Source organism: Ursus maritimus, unplaced genomic scaffold (genome assembly GCF_017311325.1).
Source record: "Ursus maritimus isolate PB19 unplaced genomic scaffold, ASM1731132v1 scaffold_19, whole genome shotgun sequence".
Taxonomy (NCBI): Eukaryota; Metazoa; Chordata; class Mammalia; order Carnivora; family Ursidae; genus Ursus; species Ursus maritimus.
In genome coordinates this window covers 1413472-1424037 of record NW_024424341.1, presented here as the reverse complement: position 1 = coordinate 1424037, position 10566 = coordinate 1413472, and the positions used below count along the sequence as shown (strand labels likewise).

The following is a 10566-nucleotide window of genomic DNA, read 5'->3' as shown; positions in this document are numbered from 1 at the left end:
TCATCACCATCATCATCATCACCATCATCATCATCACCATCATCATCATCACCATCATCATCATCACCATCATCATCATCACCATCATCATCATCACCATCATCATCATCACCATCATCATCATCACCATCATCATCATCACCACCATCATCATCACCATCATCATCATCACCATCATCATCATCACCATCATCATCATCACCATCATCATCATCACCATCATCATCATCACCATCATCACCATCACCATCATCACCATCACCATCATCATCATCACCATCATCACCATCACCACCATCATCATCACCATCACCATCATCACCATCATCACCATCACCATCATCATCACCACCATCATCACCATCACCATCATCACCACCGTCACCACCATCATCACCACCATCATCACCATCACCATCACCATCATCATCACCATCATCACCATTACCATCATCATCACCATCATCATCATCACCATTACCATCATCACCACCATCATCACCATCATCATCATCACCATCACCATCATCACCACCATCATCACCATCACCATCACCACCATCACCACCATCACCACCATCATTACCACCATCATCACCATCACCATCATCACCACCATCATCACCATCACCATCACCACCATCACCACCATCACACCATCATCACCACCATCATCACCATCATCACCATCACCATCATCACCACCACCATCGTTGTCATGATCACCATCATCATCATGATCTTCATCATCATCATCACCATCATCATCACCACCACCATCGTTGTCATGATCACCATCATCACCATCATCATCACCATCATCACCACCATCATCACCACCATCACCACCACCATCACCTCCATCATCTTGATTCACTTGAGGACAAGATCCATTTCTTCTTTGTGTGCCCTTGGTGCCTACTGTAGGGCCTAATGTACAGGGAGCGCTCAGCAAATGTCTGTGGAGTAAATGAAAGAAATTAGCATATTAAACTCCAGCTACGTACCGTGTTCTTCATTTGAATACTAGTAGCATCGTGCAGTGAGATGTTGGGACCTATGCTATCTCGTCTCACTCCTCATGACAGGTAGCATTTTGAGTCCATTTTATAGGTGAGGAAATCAAGTCACAGGAGAAGCCCAGCCCAAGGTCCCAGAAGTAGAGGTGGAGCTGGGATTTGAACAGGGTCCGAGGGGCATGGAAGCCTATGTTTCATCTCCACCAGGAAGCCCATGAAGAATGGCCTCTGCCCCGCCCCAGTGCTCAAGGCACTGGAACACCTGCCAAGATAGCAAATACAGAAGGGCTTTGAGGACTTCAGAGGAAGCATGCACCCCAGCCGCTCTGATAAAGCTGAAAAGGCATTTAGAGTCAAAGCAGGCGACCTGTGGCCAGCGAAGAGAGTGCTGTGTGAGTGCTCTTTGTGCTGGAATCTGTCCTGAGTGTGTCCTGACCACCCACTATGCGCCAGGCACCGCCATCTCCCAGGGGCACCTTCATGAGCCAGAATCACACTTGATCACCAGCCAATCACTGGCTCTGGTCTCTGGGGTCCGGGGCTCAGGGCTCCATCCAGAATGCTGAACAATTCGATGAAGAAACCAGCTTTCCCAAAGACTTCCTTATTAAGAACAAAAGCAGCCCTCTCCCAGAGCAGCCCCCACACTGGCGGACTTGGGGACCGTGGTGAGCGCAAGTCCCCAGTGCCCGCACATGAAAGCACCCCCATCCAGCTCGATTCCGGCTGAGCATCCGCGCTCCAAATTACGAGAGAGGAAATGCAATATTATTTTAGGACTTGCTTCCGCATAATAGCCAAGGAGGGCAGAGAGAACAATCCAGCACTTATATCAAACAAAAACAGGCCTGCTCTGCTCGCCCTGCCTCTGCCCCGGGAAGGGGATTCGGCATCGAGGTCCTGGGCCTTTCTGGACAGAGCCACTCACAGCCTTGACGGAACCAAGGAGAGGGGTGTGAGCAGGATACCAGAGACCCCGCGTGGGAGGCTGCAGAGAGCTGTTCTGGAGACTGGACACGGCCCCTGCCCCCACCTCACACAGAAGGCAGGGCGGCTCTGTTGTTTCTCTCTGCAGGCCTTCTGATGCCCTCTGGGCTCCCCTTCTCTGAGGACAGAGCTCAGCGTTGGTGGGGGGCAGCCAGGGGAGTACATGGCCTGGAGAGTGAGACCAGGGGAGCACATGGCCTGGAGAGTGAGACCAGGGGAGCACATGGCCTGGAGAGTGAGACCAGGGGAGCGCATGGCCTGGAGAGTGAGACCAGGGGAGAGCATGGCCTGGAGAGTGAGACCAGGGGAGCGCATGGCCTGGAGAGTGAGACCAGGGGAGCGCATGGCCTGGAGAGTGAGACCGGGGGAGCGCATGGCCTGGAGAGTGAGACCAGGGGAGAGCATGGCCTGGAGAGTGAGACCAGGGGAGCGCATGGCCTGGAGAGTGAGACCAGGGGAGCGCATGGCCTGGAGAGTGAGACCAGGGGAGCACATGGCCTGGAGAGTGAGACCAGGGGAGAGCATGGCCTTTGCATTCCTTCTGGAATCTGAGGGCTAGTCATTGCCATTCTCCTCCCCAGGGGACGGTAGGGGTAGCCCGGCTTCAGGCTGACATCCAGCCCCCACCTGGGAATGAGCCCTTCCCCCAGGCAGGTCAGATGCACAGCACAGGTGTCTCTCCTGAAGCAAGGGCCACCTCCTGCAGGGTGCCCACAGACAAGTCACCCAGCCTCCCGAGCCTTGGTGGCACTTCCACCGAGAGGAAGTGCCAGCTCCAGGCCGGTGGCAAGGAGCCAGGAGCACACACACAGCCTACGACATGTGTCCCACACACACATCAGCTGACCTCAAGGGTCCTTCCCTGCCTGAATCACACCAGAGCCCACCCACCTGGCCATGCCCTGCCCCCACGCACCAAGGGATCACGTCCCTGCCTGGCATGCAAGGGACAAACAAATGACATGCAAACCCATCCCTTTTGGACCAAGGCCTGTGTTTCTTCCCTGGGCTCCTCCATGTTCTTTGGCGGGTAGGCTGAACTGAGTCTGTTCGGGTGGTTCCAATCAGCATGGTGCTGGCCCCGGGGCTCCAGTGGGGGCTGCCCAGCAGGCCGGGGGCCGCGAGAGGCAGCGAGCCGTGCGGGAAGACCATGGGAATGGAAATCGGACATGGCAGGGTTTACTGACAGTCCCTGCCCATCGCTGTGTGACCTTGCACCATTCCCTTGGCCCCTCTGAGCCCAGTCCCGCGTCTGGTCGTGGAAAGCTAATGTCACAGCTCGCGACAATTCCTCAGGGTGACGCTGTCCCACCGCCCCGTCTCAGATGACAGAGCAGCTCTCCTGGGGCTGGGCAGACACAAGACGTGGGAGGCCCAGGGAAGCTCAGCCTCAGGAGCGGCTGTCCGAGCCTCAGCCCCAGCTTCCGGAGGCTCAGGCCCAGTCCAACAGCCGGCTCCCACCATGCCCACGGAAACCACACCGGCTGCCACGCCGCCTGCTCCGTCCTGTCCCAGGACCCCTCCTCCCCGCCTCCCCAGGTGCCGGCTGGCCTGGGCAGCAGTGGCTTTCAGTGTCAGGGCTAAAGTCACTGCTCATAATTGCATTGTTTCCCTGTTCCAGAAGTAGTACTTGTTCTTCATGCAAGGTTGGAAACTACGGCAAAACCCAAACAGGGAAAGTCCAAAATTACCCTCGATTTAAGGGCCCAGAGACCCCGCTGCTGGCTGTCCGGCAGGCACCTCGCCCCAGGAGTGTGCACTTCTTATTTCATCATGTTGGAACCGATGTGTCTCGTAACCTCTCTTACCCTTCACACATGAGGCGTGGGCTCCTGGGACGGTGGCGGCGGGCCTCCCCTGGTGCTCGCAGCTCCCGCACATCCAGCGAAACCGCTCATCCTGGGGGCGTTCACGCACACCGCTCCCACCTTTGATACCGCCAAGCGCAGTGGGGATGCCGCCTCACCCTGTTCCTCAGGACAAATTCACGAAATGGAAGACCGTTCCAGAAAATAGCAGGGTGTGAGTTCTCCATGTCCCACAGCCTGGCCAGCCGTGAGCGTCCTTGACGATTTGCTGAGGGGAGCGTATCCTCATGTCCTAAGACGTCTCATCTCGATGGGCGCCGCTGCCATCATCTCCCCATTCTCACCCCTGGGCTCCTCAGCCTCCCGGAACTAAGGACCACAGATTGGGTGGGTCAGGAAGAACAGAACTGTATTCTCTCCCGATCTGGAGGCCAGAATCCCAAAATTAAGGTGTCACAGGGTCGCGCTCCCTCCGAAGCCTCTGGGGTGGGTCCTTCCTCCTCCCCCAGCCTCTGGGGGTCCCAATCTGGGCTCCAGTCTCTGCCTCCACGTCACATGGCCTTTTCCTCTGAGTCTTCATCCTAAGCCCTCTTCTGGAAGGACCCCGGTCACCAAATCAGGGCCTGTCCTAGTCCAGTGTGACCTCGTTTAACCTGATCACATCTGCAAAGACCCTATTTCCAAATAAGGATGTGGCCTTATTTGGAGGCCACAGTTATGGGGCGTTAGGCTCGACCGTGTCTTATGGGGATGCGACTCAACCCATGACAGGGCACCTGTCTCCTGGTGAGCAGCAAGAGATGACAGATCTCGTGGGAGCAGCTCTGTGCCAGGCTATTGGGTCTGGGAGGGGCTCAGAGAGGAGACACGAGACCCCAGCTCTCGGGTGACCACAGGCTGAGGCCCCCAGGGACCACCCCTCCCGGGTCTCCACCCCACCTCCAGGAGAGAAGGGACTGGACACTGGGGAGAACAGCATGTGAGGATTGGGATGACCTCTCCCCCTTCTTGACTATGTCCCAGCACCGGGAACAGTGTCCTCAGTTCTCTGCAGAGCCACAGGCTCTGGGCCTAGCCCTCCCCTGCCTTGTCCAACATGTCCTCAGTCCTCCTTGAGAGGTAAGAACAGCCGCCCTGAGGTCACCCAGAAGAGGAAACCAGGTCCAGGGAGTTCAAAGGGTGCCCCAGGTCACCAAGGCTTGATTGTTGGTTCCACAGGACCCCCTGGGACCCCAAGGCCTCCTGTTCCCTGCTCGTTCCTTTTACTCTGGAGATGGAGTGGCTCACCCAGGGTCACACAGCTAAGAAGACTCAGAGCCAAGGGTCAAGGTGCTGCAGATCCAGCCCCTCCCCTGACCTCAGCCCCCTGGGAGTTCACACCCTTCCAAATCCGATGACCTGCAACCACAGCGGGAGACGCGTCCACTCCGCGAGCTGGTCCGCAGGGCACTCAGCACCCAAGGCCTGTCTGTGTGGCCTCCCAGGTGCAGACCAGCCCCGCCAAGAAGCTGCGTGCTTGTCCCCAGCTCCTGGGGCCACTCCAGTCATGGGTGTCTGTGCCATCCAAATATCTACTCCCTGCTTCAAAAAAAAAAAAAAAAAAAAAAAAAAAAAGGCCATCACTTGGGGCTGGAGCCAGGTCAGCGTAATGTCCCCTGTGTCCTACCCTGGGAGGCCCTGTGACCCCTGTGACTCTGCATGTTCTCAGGCGCTCAGACCGTCTGCTCATTCCAGCGACGCAGCCCTTCAGAGGACCAGCGTACTCAGGGCCTCAGCCACACAAAGACAGGCCGGGGCGAGACAACCTTCCCTTGGGGGAAGCCACACCAGGCTCCCGGCCCTCACCCCAACACTCGCCCGAGGCACAGTGTCCAGGATGAGAGATGCTGATATGCCCTAAAATCCACACACAGGCACACGCGTGTGCCATCAGCCTCACACAGAGGACTTGGCCGCTCAAAGGGCGTGGCACACACCCAGGATCATGCCCCTCCTGATAACCCTATGAGAGAGGCCAGGCAGGACCGGCCATCCCCACGTGCTGGGTGTGGAAGCCTCAGCTCCAGGGGTCGGGTGGCGGCTCAGGCCCCGGGCATGCTGCTGGAGGCCAAATGCAGATCCACGTCTTCTCATTCCGTGTTGGGAAGCCGTGCCGTGGATTCGCCGTCCCCTTGGAGCCGGCTTGGCTTGTGGGATTTGGCGCTCCTGGTTCCTGCTCTTCTAGGTGGTTGACCTCTGAGTGAGCCCAGCCCGCTGCCCAGCACCCACCCTGGAGTTGGGCTGCTTACTCTAGTTGAAGTCGACGCACTAGCTCTGCTCGGCATAGGGTTCTTGGAGGCGTCGGTGTGCACACAGTGGGATGTCAGGAGTGTGCTGGGCGTGTGTGCCGTGCACAGAGAAGTAGCCTTGTGTGTGTGTCTCTGCACAGTCAAATGCTGATTCGTTGCCAGATGTCTGGGCGAAGGCATGACCGGGGATAGGCTTTGTTGAAACAAAGGAAGAAAACGCAAATGTCTGAAGGAGGGAGGAGGACTCCTGCAAAACCACTTGTTATAAAAAAGCTGATAGAAAACCTTAACCCCAGAAGAACCCTGTAGGTATTACCCAGTTCAATCCCGTGATTTCACAGATGGAGAAGCCAGAGCCCAGGAGGGGAGGAGGCAACGGGGGCAATGGAGCCAATGTCACTCAGAACATGGGTGCTGTTGAGCTCTCTGCGAAGCATACCTGCCACCAGCCAGAACTTAGCGCCCCTGTGAAGTTCCGTCGTAAGCAAGGAAGGCGGAAACAGGAGCATTCTTTGAAGGAAATAATTTGGGAGTAATGACAACATCAGCACCACCACCACCACCATCCTAACCATCACCACCACCATCTCCATCACCACCACCATCTCCATCTCCACCACCATCTCCGTCACCACCACCATCTCCATCTCCACCACCATCTCCGTCACCACCACCATCTCCGTCTCCACCACCATCTCCGTCTCCACCACCATCTCCATCACCACCACCACCATCTCCATCATCATCCTTATTTACATCTGTCGGTATCCTCACCGTCACCACCGTCACCACAGCTCTCGTCACCTAACATGGTGGCAGCCCGCTGGCTCTGCGTCACTTTCTTAAGCTCTTTACACACATCCTCGTGTGGAATCATCGTGACCCCCATGTGAGTTAGTTGCGGTAAATCACCTCCAATTTTCGCAGGAATGACCGGAGCTCAGACGAGAAACGCAATTTGCCCAAAGCTGTGCGGCTGGCAGGCACGGGGCAGCCTCCCCCACTGCCCGCAGTCTCACATTGCCGGAGATGCGGGGGCTCACTGGTGTACAGCTCGTGGGGTGTCTCCCTGTGACAGGGGGAATGTGTCACAGGATTGAGGGGGAAATGAAGCAAAGACACCTCAAAAGGGAGCAGAGCAAGATGGAGGGGGGCAGTGGTCAGACTCGTCAGCAGGACGAGATGGTAGGACTTCCCCTGCCAGGGGTCGGGGGGAGGCCATGCAGAGGGCCTTCTTGGCTCCGCCCGGGACCTTGTCCAACTCTAGTCGTGTTCCAAGCTGTCTGTCCCTCCCTGGGCCTCAGTTTCTTCATCTGTAGAACAGAAGGTCTGGACTAGACTCCCCCCAAGAGCCTTTCTGGCCCTCGCATTCTCAGGTGCTGAGAACTGTGTCGTGCGGCCACACCAGTGTTAAGCACAGAACTCTCCCTGGAGGCGGGGGCATCTTGAGCAGGCTTAAGAGAAAGGGCCTCAAGTGTCCAAGAGGAGAGGCACGTGTGGTGAGGGACAGAAGGTCAGATTTAGGCGTCGGGTGCAGGAAGCACCGCATGGGGTCGGGGAGGTGTGCAGCATAGAAAATGGGGAAGACCCCGCACTCCAGGTCCAGAGAGGAGACGGCCGCACAGACGGGAGACGGGTGCAGGAGATGGCAGGCTACATTGTGCCACTGCCTCCGGGTCTACAAGACGGCCTCGTGGGGGAGGCGGCTCCTGAGCGCGTCTTGGAGGACGAATAGGAGTGCGCTAGGCGGGCAAGGCGGGCAGGAGGGAGACACAAGTGCAGGGTTAGTGCGGCATGGGAGCCCGAGGGGCACTGAGGGTGACGTGGAGCAGCTCAGCGAGGCCAGAGTGGAGGTGGGGAAGGCCCTGGACCGGGAAGGTAGCTCGGGGCCTGGTGGGGAAAGGCCTTGAGTCTCCAAGTGAGGGTGCGGGTCATCCCGTGGGCACTAGGAAGCCACGAGGGCCAATGAGCGGAGCGTGACAGGACAAGGTCCGTGTTCTAGAAAGACCACGCCGTGGTGCTCACGGACACTAACCCACGCTTGCAATCCCCACACAAAGGACCGTGAGTGATGGTGCCGGGCTCGGCTGCTCCCGGCTCTGAAGCTGCATCCGTGGCCTGGCGACGAGCCCTTGCGCGCGGGCCGGGCCATGCCGCGGTGCCTCGGTGTTCCGGAGCCTGCGTACGCGAGGCCTGAATATTGTGTCTGCTTTAAGTAAACAGCCGGCAGCGAGACACCCAGAGCCCGTGTGCACAAGAGCACCAGCTCCGTGGGCGCAGCCATCGATGGGGAGCTCGGCATCCCCCAGTTAGCCGGACGGTGTTGCAGTCCTTCCCAGCGCCCTGGCCAGGTGGCGGCCACGGCGCAGGTGTGACCAGGCACCAGGTGCCGGCTCCCGTCTACCAAAGGGCCACCTGGGAGTGTGCCAGGACTGGGAGGTAGGAGCACCCTGCATGATGGGTACCGTCTGCCCTGAGGGCTGGGCTGGGGTGGGGTCTGAGTGCCAAGTCCGTCCTTCAACATTCCACCTGCCGCTGCCCCTGGAGGGGATGGGGCGTAAGGAGACCTGTGTGGTTTCCTTTAGTGAAGTACGGAGATTTTGCAGGTGCGTGTCTGCGTTCTTGCTAACTTCACACAACAAAACAAGTGTCCAGGAGATCGTCTAGCCCCACACGGGAGTGTGTACCCCCCAGGCGGCCCCTGCACCCTGGCTGACCGCGGGCCAGATGCACGGGAAGGGCTAGGGACAATGCAGGAGACCAAGTGCTCTTCTCTGGCAGCTGTGACAGGCGTCTACAGGGTGGGGACCCTGCGCTCTCACCTGCCCGTGTGCCGGGCACCTGCTAGGGGACAGAGGCAGGAGGTGGGGCCCCAGCCAGGAGACGCGGTTGGTGGAGGTCCTGGGAAGGATGGGCCCACATGCTGGCGGTGGGCAGAGCTTGTCTGTCTCGGGACTGTGCTGATGAGGGATAAGTCACGACCACCGTGGGGGTGTGCAGACACACGGAGGAGAAAGTCAGTCACCCAGGAAATGAACTGACGGTGGTTCTAAGAGCTAGCATCCATTAGAGTCTGCGTGTGCAGTGCCGGCCGTCAGTAACCCAATGGGCCTCCAGGGACAGGGATTGGGAAACTGAGGCACGGGGTGGGAAGGCCCCTCGCCAAGGCCGTGGGGCTTGTGAACCCAGGGCTCTGCTTTGCTGCGTCTCAAACAAGCCCCCGACCTCGCGAGTTCCAAGGACTGGGAGCTTTCACCTGCTGAAGCGCCAGGGGCCATGGGGCCCGCAGCTGCTGGAGCCCCCACCCTGGAGACACAGCGGTGACACAGTGGCCTCACCCTCGTCATCGCCCACGGGATTCCCTCCAACCGAGCCCGAGCTCTTGCTCCTTCATTCGCTCCACAAACGGGGGTTTCCTGTGTCCAGCCCTGACACACTCACCGAGGCGCAGGGGAGCGGGACGGAGCTCCTGCCTCTGCTCGCACATCCCGGGCCCCAGAAGGAGTAGGTGTGAACACACGCTCACCCACATACATGTGCACATGCCGACACACTCACGTGTGGGTGCACACAGACATACATACACTCTCACATACACTGTCACACACATGTGAACACGGATGTACACCCACACGGACACACACACTCACACTGAGAAACACACCGGCACGCACACATTCTCTCACACACGCACATAGACCTGCGGTCGGCCAACCTACCCATTGTCGTCCCCTCTTGTCCTGGCCCTGGTGTCCTCCTGGAGGAGGTGTTCTTTCCGGCCCCCCCCGGGGGGGGAGGCAGCAGCGCGCCGGGGTGCCTGGCAGGGTGGGCAGGGGCCTCAAGGACGGCCTGGGCACAGGCCCAGAGTGGCCCGAACGTCTACCCATGTCCGGAGCGGGACTGGGCTCCATGGGCTGGTTCCAGACCCAGACGCGCCAGCTCTGTGCCCAGATGGGCCCCCCCACCCCCGCTCGGCTCTGCAGGCCGGACACCCAGGGCTATCAGACTATCAATGTCCCACCAGAGACTCGCAGACGTCTGATCGCTAGCGCTTGTCCCTCGTGACGCCGTCCGTGGGGCCCGTGCAGCAGGTGGCCGAGACGGAGGCGCCATGTTTCTTTAATGTCGCTAAATGGAAGAAGAGCTGGCTTGAGTCTGGGGCCAGAGCGGGATGGATAAGTCATCTGGAGAGTAAATGATCCCAGGGAAACTTGCCACATTTTTTCTAGAAGAATGTTGGAAGTTTTGGTGGCCAGGTACGGAAAAAGAAAGCTCTGCACACTGAAGTCATTCACGACGTGTGGAGCGGAGGGGTTTCCACAGGCCCAGGTGCTGAGGGCACGCCGTTCGCGGAGCCGGGCCTGCTACAAGGGCCGGTTGTGTCCGCGCGCTTCAGCCAGTCACCCCGAGCAACGCGAAAACACACATCAATGCGCCTTTGACAGCAGGGCCTTCCTCACGGGC

General features: G+C 58.6%; 1 protein-coding gene across 1 annotated transcript; it reads left to right on the top strand.

Moving 5' to 3' along the window:
• Positions 1-243: 243 nt before the first annotated feature.
• Positions 244-7090, top strand: LOC121103396 (vegetative cell wall protein gp1-like; the record flags this gene model as incomplete). The annotated part of the gene is given in 2 exon segments (XM_040633191.1): positions 244-655; positions 6648-7090. Coding segments are annotated over 2 exon segments (675 nt in total), but the record flags the coding sequence as incomplete, so codon positions are not given.
• Positions 7091-10566: the final 3476 nt, after the last annotated feature.